The 15812-nt window shown below is 48.9% G+C and overlaps 1 protein-coding gene across 7 annotated transcripts in view; it reads left to right on the forward strand.

Moving 5' to 3' along the window:
• The window catches only part of LOC142486593 (uncharacterized), a 330856-nt gene that overhangs the window by 170513 nt on the left and 144531 nt on the right, over positions 1-15812 (forward strand). For all 7 annotated transcript variants that reach the window (XM_075585175.1, XM_075585174.1, XM_075585178.1 and 4 more), the window contains 2 exons: positions 661-692; positions 6129-6408. In XM_075585175.1, coding sequence (XP_075441290.1) covers positions 661-692; positions 6129-6408 — 312 coding nt within the window. The remainder of the gene's footprint in view (positions 1-660; positions 693-6128; positions 6409-15812) is intronic.

The raw sequence follows: 15812 nt of genomic DNA on the forward strand, positions 1-15812 counted from the left end.
TAGGCGGCCTGGGGTATAGAGAGGAAGAAATTTACAGGCAGCTGAGAGCCGGGGCCCGGGCGTGACTGGCAGCAGGGACTGTCTAGAAGTCGGGGCAAATTTGCAGCGCCAGCCTGACTCACCGGGCCCGGGACGCCAACCCCGGCAGACCCCCATGTTGGCGTACCTAATCCTTACACCCAATCCTCCTGCTCCTCACTAATCCCCCTATCCTGACACTCAAGTTTCCCCTCTCTTGATACTCAATCCCCCTCTTCTCCTCATGCTAAATCCCCCCCCCCCTTAAAGAATTTGACCTTTAGTGTGATGCAGGGAAGCCTCCGAGTCTGATCCCATGTCAGTGGAGCTCGGGTCACACGACGCGTATGCTGTTCACCAGCAGAAGGGGGTAATCATTGGCATAATCCGGGACCTGCGCTCTCGTAGCAAATTGAGGCCCCGTTTACCCAGCAGCCTGATGTAGCAGCAGCTCAGCGTACTTGTCCCTCCTGCATTGCGGCGGTTAGCAGCAACCTTGTTACCCCTCTGGTGAGAACAGTCAAGAGAGCTAGTACCAAATCACATATTGTATCTTAACGCAATAGCATCCTTTGTTCTCTGTTCTGAGCTAGTATAAAATGGATAAATAATCTCACATTTATGCGTTTTTCTGTTGTACAGGAACTCAGGGAAACAGAATATCACGATTCGGGGTAAGAATTTAACTCTTATTATTTATTATACATTTTGCTTTATTATGAGATACAGTAAATCACTTGATGTGATCCTATCTGCAGCTCTTCATGATCTCTAGAGAGAGAGGGGACTCTCTTGACCCTCTGTACAATATGCCTTTGTTCCAGGTCAGAGGTCCATGGATCTGAAGAAAGGACTTGACTTATCCTGGAAGCTGCTTCCTTATAAACCAATAATCAAATAAAAGTGCCACTGACCACTGGACAGATTCATAATATAATGACTATTGTCACATTGTAGGGTTGGGGAAAGGGATAAAGTTATCACAGAAAATTAGGGGGTAAATGGTCAGAATTCTATAGCTGCCCGTAAGAAGCTGTCACATACAGAGGAACGTATGTCGGGTCCACGCCAGCAGCAGTCTACTGGTCCTTTTGGTTCTCCCTCGGTCTGTCAACCTGTCCACAGAAACAGCTTTTGTTCCCTCTCCTCAACTAACTTGTCTCGGGGCTAGCTGTAATATATCCAGTACTGATCCGGTTAGTTATAGTGCTTCCACTGCTCCGCACCACCCCTCCTTTTCTCCCCCCCATCCCTGGTATCACTATTCATCTTCTGCATGCCAGCCCATCTCGGCATCTCACTCGTGCGGTGGATGCACAAGGGAGATTCCATGCCGGCATACCACTGATGCACCTGTATTATCATACATCCTAACTCCCTGTTCTGTACTATCATCTACTGTACCAGCCATCTGCCAGCTAATTGCTGCATTCCACTCGTGCAGCGGCTGCACACACGGACACCCCGTGAATTTAAATCAGCAGAAAGGCACTTTATAGGCAGGTTAGTGTATTAGCTCTCTTAGTTAGGAGAGACACTACGATCACACCAAATACCTTTTTTACACCCACGTCCACTAGCCCTAAACATAATTACTCCCATTGCTATTAAATCCAAGTCAGCATAGTTACTCAATCATATGGAGTGTAACAGAACTGGTGGGGGCGGGCCCTTATATACAGGACAAACAGCCCTCCAGCGTAAAGGGTTAATGTGATAATATACACCAAATGGACACAAAAATCCCATCTACTGAGAGTGTCCCGCTGCTCTATTAACCAGAATCAACCAAAACCAAGAGAACGACACACATTTACTAACACAGATCAGAATATCTATACTTCCGTTCCCAGCTCTCAAGAAACTCTAAGCCAAACGTGCCCACTTTAATCACTAGCAATAGGCTAAATCATTGTGCTCTGGCTGAGCACAGTGGAGAGTGAACACAGTACCACTGATTCTTCAGAGCTTCTCAAAGTAAAGAGAAAGAAAAAGAAGAAAGGAGGTGTTACAGTGGAAGTTACAGAAGAATTAAGGATGACCCTTCAACATCAAGAAAACCTGCGTTATAAGAGAACAGAGATATGCTGCAGCCTAAGGCGACTCACAGAATCATCCCAGGAATAGTGGAAAAGAAAGAAGATGCGTTTAACCAAGGTAAAAGAGCCCTAACCCAAGCACCTCAATCTGCAGGGAATGAGATAGATTGCCTCTATGGACAACTAAATAAAGAGCAAGAGGCCAAGGCTGCATTACAGAAGTGTCTATCCACAGCGATTGCTAAATGTGTATTAAAGGAGAAAGAGAACCATCAGTTGAAGAGTGACCTGGTTATCATGTCAAGTAAGTTGCAGAAGGCATACACTGATGCTTCCCTGGACCAGAGCTGCGTTGATCACATTAAAACACTGGAGAACTCTCTGAAGATAATTGACAGGCATACTACAGAGCTTGATGCTTTTAAAAAGGAGTTTCACACGCTTGGTACAGAGCTGGGGACCTCTCAGAAGGAGAGTTGCTACTTAAAGACAGAGATACGTTCTGTGAGAGAGACCTTCGTAGGGTTAAATAGTCGGTTTGAAACTAAACCAAATGACAAATTGGAGAAAGAAAGAAACCCTATATTGTGGCACTTAGAGAAAAATCACCCTACTTAAAACTTAATATTTATTAGATAATTTAAAATAAAACTGTTTGGAAAAACCATAGATGCAGGACAAAAAGCTAGATAAAATAAATTAAAAGAACGGAGAGGTGTGGTGAGGGTATAAATAGAGCAATATTCTGTATATATCTGCTTATTAAACTTAATTTAACCTTTTAATTGTGTATGGGTAGTCTATCTGTATCATGAATGAGTAGGTGTAGTTAAGATACTATTATATCTCAGATCCCTTGTAACCAATCATGTAGGATGAAGAATGGATAGGGTATATTATACACAATCTCAGTAGAACATGTCACTGGTAGAGAGATGTTAGTTTAACTTTAAGGTGAAGCCTGGTTAAGTATAATTGGTTGCTGATGTGAAGCAACCATACATATATACAGAATATTGCTCTATTAATACCCTCACCACACCTCTCCGTTCTTTTAATTAATTTTATCTAGCTTTTTGTCCTGCATCTATGGTTTTTCCAAACAGTTTTATTTTAAATTATCTAATAAATATTAAGTTTTAACTAGGTGATTTTTCTCTAAGTGCCACAATATAGGGATTCTTTCTTTCTCCAATTTGTCAATACCCCATTCCCTGTGAGCACCACCCTCCCCTTACTGTTTTGTTCTCTTCTCCCTCTATATAAGTTTGAGCAGGGTAATATCTGCAGTATCCACTATATGCAGGTTTCTCTCTATATATTTAAACCAAATGAGCAAGAACTTCTTTGTCCAAATCAGTGAAGGAGATAAAAGACTCAATGAATTAGAAGAGGAGAAGAGACTATTGATAGAAGAAAAGTCAAGGATGCAATTGGCACTGGAAAAAGCAGAGGGTGCCTTGGAAAAAGAAAAGGGTCAGTTGGAGAGTGACAGGGGGATCTTGTCAAGTAAGCTAGAGGAGGCCTATGCTGATTCTGCCCAGGACCAGAGTTTCATGGATCAAGTTGGTGCAGCGCTGGAAGCATCTCAGACAGAAGTTCACAGGCTTAGTACCGAGCTGGAACGCTCTCGCCAGGAAGGCTACTGTCTAGACACAGAGCTGTGTAGAGTGAGGGATGCCTATGAGACGGTCCTAAGGGACATAAAGTCATTAAAGAAAGAGAATATAAACTCAAAAGAAGAGGTTATGAATCTGACTAGTCAGGTCAATGGAGAGACTGAGAAGCTTCACCAAGCCAAAAGGGTAAAGAAACAATTGGCTCAGGAGAAGTTAGACATACAGACAGCACTGCAGAATGCAGAGAGGGCTGCAAGAAGAACGTGTCTCCCTGGAGCAGTGCACACAAGCAGAAAATATGCTGCAGAGCCAGCTGCAAGAACTGCGTACGAGTCTGCTGGGCGCCAAAGAGAAACGGGTGGATGCTGAGGAGAAGCAGAGAGTTCTGCTGGTAGAAAGTATCCAGACTGCTAACAAAGTAAAAATGCTGCAAGAGCATTTGAGTACCAAGTGTCCCCCCAGAGAGCAGCATGAGGAGCTGAAAGCCACACTGAGCACAACCAGAGCCTCACTGGAGGAGGAGCTTAGAGGCCAGGTAACTCTGTATGAGAGGGAGCACGAGGTGGTCCAGAAAATGAAGCAAGAGCTAGAGGAGCAGAGACACTGCTCCATTCCCAACAGTTCAGTACACCCAGGAGAAAGACACCTGGAAAAGGCAAGCTGCAGGGACCCTAGCGAAGGAATTGGCCGAGCTCCAAAATGTAATAAAGGATGCATGGAGAGCACAGTGAAGAGATGAAGGCCCTGAGAGGAGAATTTTAGGATGCACTCAAACAGGGATCTCTGGCTGAGGAGTGGAACTTGCAGCAAAGCCTAGAAGTGGAAGAGATAAAGCTGGCAGCTGAACACACATTCCAGCAACTCACAGTGCTGCAGACGAAGATCGCTGAGCTCAAGATACAGCTCATCAAAAAGCAAGAGAGAGAGGAGGTGTCCATTAGTCAAGTGGCCGGCCTGACACTGCATTATGAGGTCAAAATGGACAATGCCTGCAAATTACTGGACCACCTAGCCCACGAGAAAGCCAAGAGCAGGACAAGTCCAGGAGGAGTACCGGCAGCTGCAGGTCAGAAATTATAAAAAGGAAACTGATTTAAGCCTTGCTCTGTGTCAGTAGAAACAGATTCCGGACATCAGACAGAATTCAAAAGCAAGGTGGCAGAGGCCTTGCAAGACCTGAGCAAGGGTTACAAGGAACAGACATTTAGTGCTAAATTAGAGTCTGAAAAGATGATGTTGGAGAAAGATATTCCAAAATTAAAATAGATATGTTGGTCATAGAAAGAGACCACGAAAGTGAACTCAATATCCCCACTGACTCATATGGAGAGCCTGATGCACCCATTCCTGATGTCTATGCCCCTGCGATTAAGTTAAACGCACCCATCAGGAAGCTCCTTGCAATGCCTGATGTACCGGTTACTTGTTCTAGCACCGTAGCAGTGGGGACAAGTTATTTGCCCATCAACAAACCACCAGAGGTGGGTCACCCTGAGTCTGCCTTTTGTCAAGGTCTCTAGGAAGAGCCTGGAGGATCGTCTGGAGAATGCTAGAGAGGCGGGAGTAATGTCAGTGTCTCCTAGACATCCTGCTCCCAGCCGTAGTTCCTTTATCTGTCCACCAGGTGTGCTTCTGTTTTCTGTCTGCTCTGGGGTTCCTCTGTCTGTCTCCTTGTTGCTCCTGTCCTCTGTCCTTAGAGTTTAATTTTTCCTGTTCCTCCCTTGCCTTTGTTTTGTGTTCTGACTCCTTATGCCCATGCCCATACATCTGTTTCTGTTCTGTATTGAGTCCAGTACTTATTAAAGGCCCTTGCCTATAATCTGGCTTGTCCCAGTTTTTTTCCTGCTCCCTACTCCCAGTTCCTGCGCCCAAGTCTCAGTTCCTGCTCCCCTGCCCTGTTTCTGCCTGGACCCTGACTATCCTTGTCTGCTGCCTGCTACCGAACCCTGCCTGTGACCCCGATGATCCTACTTGCCATCTGCCACCGACCTCAGCCCGTGACCCCAACAATCCTTGCCTTCCCTGCTGTTCCGACCATCAAGGTCATACCTGCTCCTGGAGTCCCCGTGACAAACAATCTCCTTTTATTGGGTGATTTTGTGCTGATGTTATTGCAGTTTAATGAAGAGATCCCTTTGAATTGTAACATCTTAATTCCCAAGGGATTTCTCTGTTATTGAAGACTTTGGCATTTATTTGCTACAGGTCCTTCAATGTTGTTGGAGTGATGGGCTCAAACGATCCTTTAACTACTGATACTGATTATCATGATACTGATATTTCTGATCTGTTTCAATAGCAGCAAGACACAGGTACCAAAGTCTCATCAGTGCTGACATACACCAATGTCAGGGACACAATTACAGCAAGAGTAGCATTCTATTTGGGATATAAATCCTGTCTCTCTGTGTCACCTGTGTACTAGGATAGAAAATGTTATTGTCTATTTCAGAAAACAGAAGCAAAATATACTATCGGGATCTTCTCAAGGTCAGGACATAGTGAATATAAATGGCTGGTGCACCTGCTGAGATCTGAGGACTTCAGGGATCAGGTTCAGGACGTCAGACCCTGTTACATTTCTAACGCTGGAGGCCGGCAGTTCAGAGAGGACGTCTCTCAGTGCACATTCGCTATCCTGTATCACACCAAGAACAGAGGGAGGATAAATATCACTGATGTGACGGACTCTATGTATGACAAGAAGCTGCATTATCTATCTGCAGTACTCGGTAAGAGACACACAATATAGAAACTAATATAAAACCATATAATACTTAAGTAATAATCCCTGAAGAACAGGGCATTACTGGCGAATAATGCCCTGTTCTGAGGGGATTATTACTATTATAGGCTAAATGTAGGCTTAGTTTTAATTTTTCATAAAAAAGATACATTTTTGTAGTCATATTGATTTTTATCAGCATGATTGTCTACATTCTTATGCGTTTACTGCAAGTTTATTAAAAGTAAATTGTACATATACACAGACCTTTCCACACACACACACACACACACACACACACACACACACACACACACACACACACACACACACACACACACACACACACACACACACTGCAGCCCCCCTCTATACACGCAAACACACACTCTGCAACCCCCCTATATACACAAACACACACTCTGCAGTCCCCCCTACACACTGTGCAGCCCCCTCCTCTACACCCACAAAACACACTGCAGTCCTCCTCCACCCTCTACACTCACAAAACACACACAACACACAGCAGCCCCCCATCTACACCCACTGCAGCCCCCATGTAAACCCACACACTGCAGACACACACACACACACAAAACACTCTGCACCCCTCCTCCACCCACAAAACACACACTGCAGAGACACGCAAATCAACAAAACAGACTCTGCCACCTCTACATCCACAAGACACACACCAGCAGCACCCCCTCTTCACCCACTGCAGCCCCCTGTAAACCCATACTGCAGACACACACCAACAATACACTCTGCATCCTTCCTCCACCCACAAAACACACACTGAAGCCACATACACTGCAGCCCCCCTCTACAAGAACAAAACACACCCAGCAGAAACACACCAACAGGACTCTGCTGCTCCCTCTACACCCACAAAACACACACCAACAGAAGGCACACACTAATAAAACACTCTGCTGTCCCCTATACACCCACAAAACACACTCAGCAGACACACAAACCTTTCCCTTCATTTTCCTGTGCGGAGCTCTCTGCAGACAGGGTGGGGGAGGAGTCAGTGCCTTCTGTCCAATCACCTCCCCTGTCTAAGTGCAAATTTCACTCTTTGTGAATGAAACCTGAAAGCCGATTGGCTGAAAAACTTGGCAAGCTGCCAAAAAGTCCGGGCCATTACTGATTGGATAATGGCCAGAATTTTTTTTTGTAGCAATTTTTTTTTGTAACAATTTTTTTATTGGTCACTGTCATAGATAAGTTTACATACAGTAGTGTCGTGGGCCCACAACATTTCGGCTCATTACTTTCAGAGATGGACCAGTCAGGTACCACTGGAATATAATTTTATAGATGTTTTCTTTTATTGTCGTACAAATTGAGGTTTTAGGAGCTTGCTCCCAAATATCCTCCCAGTCTTCCAGGTCTATTGGGAGACCTAGTTCTTCCGACCATTTTTGCATATAGCGGTGTTTCGGGGGATCTGATTGCGGTTCCGTGCTTTTGTATATCTGTAATATCAGGCCTTTCTGGTATGTGTCCTTAAGACATAGGGTTTCAAACCGGGTCAGCGGGGAGAATTTGGAGGTTGGAGACAGTGAGTGTAGGAAGTGTCTAAGTTGTAGGTATTTAAATAGTTGAAGGTCTTGGGTCTGGAATTTATCCTTTAATGCCTGAAAAGTTAGGATCTGTCCCTTCTGCAGTAGATCGGCAACCCTCCTAATATTGTGACCCTGGAATTGGTCAAATTGTCTTGTGGAACACCCTGGCGGGAAGTTGGTGTTCCCAAAGAGTGGGGTGAGCTGTGAGGGTGAAGCTAGCAGACCATACTTCCCTTTGCTTTTGAGCCATGTGTCCCACGTGCATCTCATTGCTCCGAGGCCGGACCTCTGTGGCCCACTCCCTCTCCCTCCTGCGGTCCAGAGTGCCACTTGGAAGGAGTGGGGCTGTGCGTAATTTGACTCTATTGCGAGCCAACAGGCCGAGGCTGGGTCGCAATTCCAAACTACAGCCTGCTTCAATTGTGCTGCGAGGTAATATCTGACTAAGTCGTGGACCCCCATGCCTCCTCTTGCTCTTGAGGAGAGCATCACTGACCTTGGGACCTAGGTCTCTTATCGTTCCAAATGAATTGGAGTATTAGTGACTGGATGTTCTTTAGAGCCGGGCGTGGCACAACGATGGGGAGGGTTTGGAAGTTATACAGTAACCGTGGGAGAACGTTCATTTTTACGGACACTATTCTTCCAAACCAGGAAATTTGGTGTTTTTTTCCATGTTTCTAAGTCTTTTTTAATCTGGTCAAATAGGGGGGGGGGGGTAATTGTATTGATAAAGGGAGTTATATGAGTTTGACATTTTGACCCCCAGATATTTTATATATATTATATATTTTATATAGGTGGAGCTCCACTTGTGTTTGTAGTGGGCTTGGATAAGTTTCCACGTCTGGGGTGGGAGGGAGATATTTAGGGCTTCTGATTTGTCTATATTGACCTTATAGTCAGAGACCAGCCCAAAGTGAGTCAGATGCCTTTGACGGCTAGGGAGGGAGGAAAGGGGGTCATCGAGGGTCAGAATCTCTCTAAGAAAGGGCCACTGAAGCCGAACCTTAGCATTGTTTGGTCTAAAAAAGACCATGTGATTCTGTCGAACGCTTTTTCAGCGTCGAGGCTCAGAATCATTGCTTTGGATCCGGTGAGATGCACGTGGTCTATTATATCCACAATTTTGCGGGTGTTGTCGGAGGCCTGTCTTCCTGACACAAAACCTACTTGATCTATGTGTATCTAGAGAGAATTGGATTTAGCCTGTTTGCCAAGATCTTACTGTAGATTTTGAGATCGGTATTTAACAGGGAGATGGGCCTATAATTACCGCAGAGGAGCGGGTCTCTACCCTCCTTGTGAATTATAGCCAGATTTGCTGCTGTGATCGTATCGGGAATTAGTTCCCCTTGGAGGAAGGAATTGTACAAATCTAATAGGTAAGGGGAGAGGATTGGCATGAACATTTTATAGTAAGAGTTCGAGAAACCGTCTGAGCCCGGGGTTTTGGCTAATTTGAGTGATTTAATAGCTTCAGATAGTGCCTCTTGGGTGACATTTTTATTTAACTTCTCCACCTCTTCCTGGGATAGGATGGGCAGGTTACAGTGCTCTAGATATTGTGAGATAGTGTTAAGGCTAACCGGGTCCTGGGTTGGGGGGTGAAGGTTGTAGAGGTCCGAGTAAAAGTCTGCAAATTCCTTTGCTATCTCTTTTTCTATGTATGTAGTCTGTCCTTTTCGTGTCTGTATGCGGGCTATCTGAGATTTGACTCTCATGCCCCTGAGTTTTGAGGCCAGAAGCCTGTCAGCTTTATTGCCTTTATCGAAGAATTTTTGCTTCGACCACCTTAGTGCCTTCTCTACTTCCTTGAGTTGGGTCTGTTTGAGGGCAGATCTAGCTAGATTTAGTTGTTTAAGCGTTTTTTTTAGATGCCGTAGTTTTATGCTGCTGCTCTAGCTTGGTGATCTTGTCTAAGAGCTCTTTTTGGAGCTTAAGTTTAATTTTCTTTTTGTGGGATGCGATTGAAATCAGGTCTCCTCTGATGGAGGCTTCATGGGCCTCCCAGAGCATTGCTGGGGCTGAGACTGAACCTGCGTTAATTTGAAAAAACATTGATAGCTTTTGGCAGAGTACCATTTCTGTGTCAGGGCAGTTTAACATGGAGTCATTTAATTTCCATTTGTATTGGGTGTTTTTCACAAAGGGTATGGATAGGGTAAGTTCAATTGGTGCATGGTCGGACCAGGTGATTGGGCCTATGTTTGACTGTGAGGACGCCTGGAAGATGTTGCTAGTACCTAGAAAATAATCGATCCTCGAGTAGGACTGATGAGTGGTGGAGAAAAAGGTATAGTCCCTCTGACCCTGGTGCTGAGCCCTCCATATATCCACTAGTGAGTATTCCTCAATGATGTCTCTAAACTTCTTAGCTTTCTTTTGGGATTGGATGGTGTATGGAGTGGGAGAGGATGAGAGGAGGGTGGGGGCAGGGTTCGATTTGTCTAGTGCGTGAGAGGCCACCATGTTAAAGTCACCTCCGATAATCAGAGATGAGAAAGATTGCTGTTCTAGGGATTCGAGGAGGGTTCTTAGGAAGGGGAGTTGGTTGTCATTGGGAGCGTAGACGTATACAAGTGTGATTGAGGTGCCAGACAGGGTGCCCTGTAGTATCATGAACCGACCATCGGGGTCTTGGAGTGACTTGGATAGAACAAAATGGACACCATTCCGTATAAGGATGGCTACTCCTCTTTTTTTGCTTGGCGAGGATGCAAAGTATGCCTGGGGGAATACACTTTTGAATGTGTTGGGTGGGGTTGGGGAATTGAAGTGAGTCTCTTTGGATGAGGACAATGTCTCCCTTTGATTCTTTAGGTCCTGAAGGACTAGCTTCCTCTTTGTTACTGAATTGAGTCCTTTAACGTTAAGTGAGATTAATTTAATGGAAGAAATTGTCCCATGGGGGGTATTCCCAGAGCTCCAGACTCTGAGGCTCATGATTTCCCATGACAAGAGCTCGTTTTTCTGGCATAGGATGTAAGTCCCTAGTCGGTGCGGATGGCAGGGATAGGACGTCTCTGGGCATCGGATTGGAGGGGAGGGAAGGGTGGACACATAAGGGAAGAAAACAACATACAGGCCTGTGTCAGGCCCAAGAAGAGTAACCTTACTCACCATAGTGAGAAAGGTGGTGGGGTCAAACACCCCTGGAGATCCTTCTGGGACACCAAGCCTGGAATGGGAGAGGGAACCAGGTATATGGTCCGACACCCTCTGTGTCGTCGAACATACTGTGTTTAATGGAGGCCTAGTAGAGTGGGGGAAAAGCTGCCTCCCGTCTAAATTTGCGGCGCATTGTGGCCTTTGGGTCTTGTAGGGCTGAAGGGCTTGGGACTAACTGGGGAGGAGAGGGATATGGAGCAGGGGGGGAGGGGGAAAGGAAAAAAACATGTGTGCAAACATATAAAGCATTTCCTTCTACATTTGTTGTTTTGCATACATAGCCTTATCAGGTTATTGCTCTAAACATTTCAGCGTCTTTCTAGTCCCACAAATGTTGTATATATCATCAAAATACCTTCTATGGAACTCATCGTTGACATATTTCTGTGCCTCTTTGAGTGGGGGGGGGGGTGATTGTGCTTTCTGGCTGCATTGTCACATTTTAATAGTATGTTCAACTCTCATAGAATCCTATGGGGGGGAAGGGAGGGAAGGGATGAGGGGGGAAGGGAGGGAAGGGGGGGAAGGGAGGAGGGGGGAAGGGGGGGGAAGGGGGGGAAGGGAGGAGGGGGGAAGGGGGGGAAGGGAGGAGGGGGGAAGGGGGGGAAGGGAGGAGGGGGGAAGGGGGGGAAGGGAGGAGGGGGGAAGGGGGGGAAGGGAGGAGGGGGGAAGGGGGGGAAGGGAGGAGGGGGGAAGGGGGGAAGGGGGGGAAGGGAGGAGGGGGGAAGGGGGGGAAGGGAGGAGGGGGGAAGGGGGGGAAGGGAGGAGGGGGAAGGGGGGGAAGGGAGGAGGGGGAAGGGGGGGAAGGGAGGGGAGGAGGGGGGAAGGGGGGAGGGAGGAGGGGGGAAGGGAGGAGGGGGGAAGGGGGGGAAGGGAGGAGGGGGGAAGGGGGGGAAGGAGGAGGGGGGAAGGGGGGGGAAGGGAGAGGGGGGAAGGGGGGGGAAGGGAGAGGGGGGTAGGGGGGAAGGGAGAGGGGGGGAGGGGGGGAAGAGAGAGGGGGGGAGGGGGGGAAGAGAGAGGGGGGAGGGGGGAAGGGAGAGGGGGGAAGGGGGGAAGGGAGAGGAGGGAGATGAGAGGAGGGAGGGGGAGGGGGAAGGGAGAGGGGGGGAGGGGGGGAAGGGAGAGGGGGGAGGGGGGAAGGGAGAGGGGGGAGGGGTGAAGGGAGAGTGGGGGAGGGGGGGAAGGGAGAGGAGGGGGGAGGGGGGGGGAGGGAGAGGGGGGGAGGGGGGGAAGGGAGAGGGGGGGGGAGGGGGGGAAGGGAGGGGGGGGGAAGGGAGAGGGGGGGCGGGGGGGAAGGGAGAGGGGGAGGGGGGAAGGGAGAGGGGGAAGAGGGGAGGGGGGAAGGGGGGGAGGTGGGGAAAGGGGGGAGGTGGGGAAAGGGGGGAGGGGTGGGAGGGAGAAGGAGGGATGAGGGGTCTAAACCACAACATTTTAACATAGATGTAAGCATTTTCATATACGGCGTTGATAAGTTCTCTGTGTGTCTTGTCACATGATATTTGTCCTGGGCTTTGCCTCCCTTTGGCGGGGCAGTAGACGGGGGGAGGGCTGGGGGGTGGAGGAGGGGAGGGTGGAGTATGGGGGTGGGGGAGGCTGATGGTTTGCTCGCAATTTTATGGGTACATAGTTCTTTTTTTTTGTATGGGAGCTGGCGTGGCGATGGGGACCCCGGTCTGGGCCATTCTGGGGGGGATAGGAGGGGGGGATAGGAGAGGGGAGCGGGGGGCAGGGGGACAGTTTCGGTGGCGGAGGGGTTCGGGGGGTGGGGGTAGGAGTAGATTGGTGGCATGTCAGGTTCAGGGGGAAAAAGATGGATCCAACCTGATTATTGCTGAACACCCTTGGGTTAGAGATATAGTCTGCATAGTCCTCTTCAGAAGCCAGGGTTTTCTCTCGGGGGGGGGGGGGGGCTGTACCACGATCGCCGGGGTCGGAGGCCCCAGATTGGGGTTATTACCCTCCGACTCCGGTTCCTCTGGGCTCTGAGTGGGAGGGATCGGCAACAGCAACAGCTCAGTCGGCTTGAGGGGGCCCAATCATTGCCGTCCATGGAGCAGCTGGAGGAGGGCATCTGTCGGGACTGTTGCTTGTCTGCGGACGTCACGCCCTCCCGAAGACCCGGCGCCGCTCCTTCTGAGGGAGACAGGGCACCAGGGTCTCCGGATTGGACCGCACTTGTGTAGGTCCCCCTCTAGGACCGCGGCAGGTCCCCGGCTCTGGTAAATGATGGAAGGAGGGATGGGAGGGTCGGGAGAGGCAGGTAAGAGGGAAGGGGGGTGTTGCAGGGTACATGCAACTACACACGTGGGTTTCTTGCCAAGGCTTATTTATTTAGCCTTAACAGATATACAACACACAAAACAAAAATAGCTTTTCTTCAGCAAAAAACAAAACGAAACAGTTTCTCTTTAGCAGACAGTGTGTAACTCAGGCAGCAACCCTTTTCTAAGCAGGAGACAGATAGTTTATAATTCAGTTACTTTGTTTATCAGACCTTGTATCAGGAAATCTCTTTAGCAGCAGCTTACTCCTTTCTCATCAACAACAGCCCTCCATGTGTCTACAGCCTGGGTTTTAACACACCTTGATTAGGCAGCTGGGATCCAACTAATTGTCCTGAGGTTCCCAGCTGAAGTTAACCTAGTCAGTGCTGCACTGCAGACTAGACATAGGTTTTCCAGGCATATAACTGGTGGCTTTTATTTACCCTGTCACAGGGGGGATTCGGGAGGGGGGTGGATAGAGGGGGGGAAGGGTTGGGGGAAGGGGGGAAGGGTTGGGAGGGAGGGGGGGTGGGATGGTAGGGGAAGGGACAGGGGGAGAATGGTGGGGGGTAAGGGTTGTGGTGGTGGGGGGGATGAGGGTTAGTGGAGGGGGGTCTTGGCTGAGTTCTAGACGGCAGTGCGCTGGGGGATCTGTTGCTGATTGTCTCTGCGTTTCTCCTCAGGGGATGCGATGCTGCGATGCCAGATACCAAAATTTGAGGTAGCAGGAACATCAAGTAGATGGGTGGTCTTGGCCTCTCTTCGAGGGAGGGTCCTCTGGCAGCCTTCCTTCCTCCCCCAGGTCCTTGCCAGTTCTCCGCGGGTCTGTCACGGCAGTAAGGGCTGTAGGCAGGTTTTGGTGGGATGCTGGCGCTTCCGGCCCATAGTGGGAGACGAGGTTAGTTGGCTCTAGTGTTGCTTCTTGCTCGCCATCCGTTCCGAAGCACGGGGGGTTTCAGAGGAGGTAGGTTTGTTGGCCGCTCTGGGGGGAGGCTGTTGGGTTTGTGGAGGGGGTATTCCGAGAGCCTTAAGGAAGTCCTGGATATCCTCTGGGTCCACAATGGTTAGAAAGCGTCCATTTCTGGGGACCACCAGTTTGAAGGGGAATCCCCATCTATAGCGGATGCCTTGAGCTCTCAGTATAGTAGTTAAAGGTTTCATCTCTTTGCGTTTGTTGATTGTGAAGGCGGACAGGTCAGCAAAGATCTGCAGGGTGTCTTCTCCTTTTTGGATGTCACCTGCCACTCTGCTAGCCGCCATGATTCACTCCTTTGCGGTGTAAGAATGCATTTTGACTATGATGTCTCTGCGATGGTTGAGGTCGGGGGATTTGGGACCCAGGGCACGATGGGCGCGGTCCATCAGTAGCTCATGTTTCTGCAGATCCGGGACAAGTTTCAGAAAAATCTTGTTCAGGTAAGCTTGTATGGCGTCCGGCAGGATTGTTTCTGGCACATTCCTGATGCGGATGTTTTGTCTCCTCTGTCTATTTTCCTGGTTGTCGAGGGCGTCCCTTAGCTCGTTCACGAGGTTACCAAGCCTGTTCACCTCGTCCTCTGTTGTCGATTGAGTGTTGCAGACCTCCTCTACCTTTGCTTCTAGTGTGTCTGCGCATGCGGTGAGGTTATCTACGTCGGATCTGAGGCCTTCTATGGCTGAGGCCAAATCTTCCTGGAACCCCCTTCTGATTTTATTAAATAGGGCCTCAAAGAAATCTTTGTGCAGTCCGTGTTCAGGCAGTTCAAATTGGATCTGCTCCGCACTTGTCGCGGCGTGGTCGGGGTCCGCGACGCCCTCTTGGGTCTCGGCGGCCGGCTCCATCTGGCGTTGCACGGGTGCAAAGAACTTAGTGACCGTGTTTTGGGTTCGCTTGTTCTTTGGCAGCATTGCGCCTGCTTTGGGGGACGTCTCCGGAAGTCTGACAGTCCCCTCTTTATTGTTTTTATTCCTTTTTATTTGAGGGGGGGTGTGAAAGTGTTGCAGAACTTCTGGGGTGTTTCTGGAGCCGCTGAGTAGTTATTTATTTATTTATTTGGCTCAGTGCAATGTTGCTGGGGAGGTAGTGGGTTGTGGCACCCTGAGGCTCAGGCAGCAGTTGGAAGTTGGTAGTTGGGACAACCAGCCGTATATCCCTTTAAGGGGAGATGGTGCCTCAGTGGAGTGCTCCTTTAAGATGGCCGCTTCCTCCCCTGCCGCCACGTGGTGGGACTCGCAGTTCCTGCAGCCAGAGGGTACTCTCCCCTGCCGGGATCGCCTGATGGGGGTATGGTTATTTATTTAATTTATTCTGTCTCGGGAGGGGGGCAAGCGAGGACCGCAGCGGAGAGATGCTGCTTCTGCTTCCCCATGGGGCCACGGGAGGCCGCTGCGGGCACACTTCAAAGACAGCGCGCACAGGGGGG

Source organism: Ascaphus truei, unplaced genomic scaffold (assembly GCF_040206685.1).
Source record: "Ascaphus truei isolate aAscTru1 unplaced genomic scaffold, aAscTru1.hap1 HAP1_SCAFFOLD_97, whole genome shotgun sequence".
Lineage (NCBI taxonomy): Eukaryota > Metazoa > Chordata > Amphibia > Anura > Ascaphidae > Ascaphus > Ascaphus truei.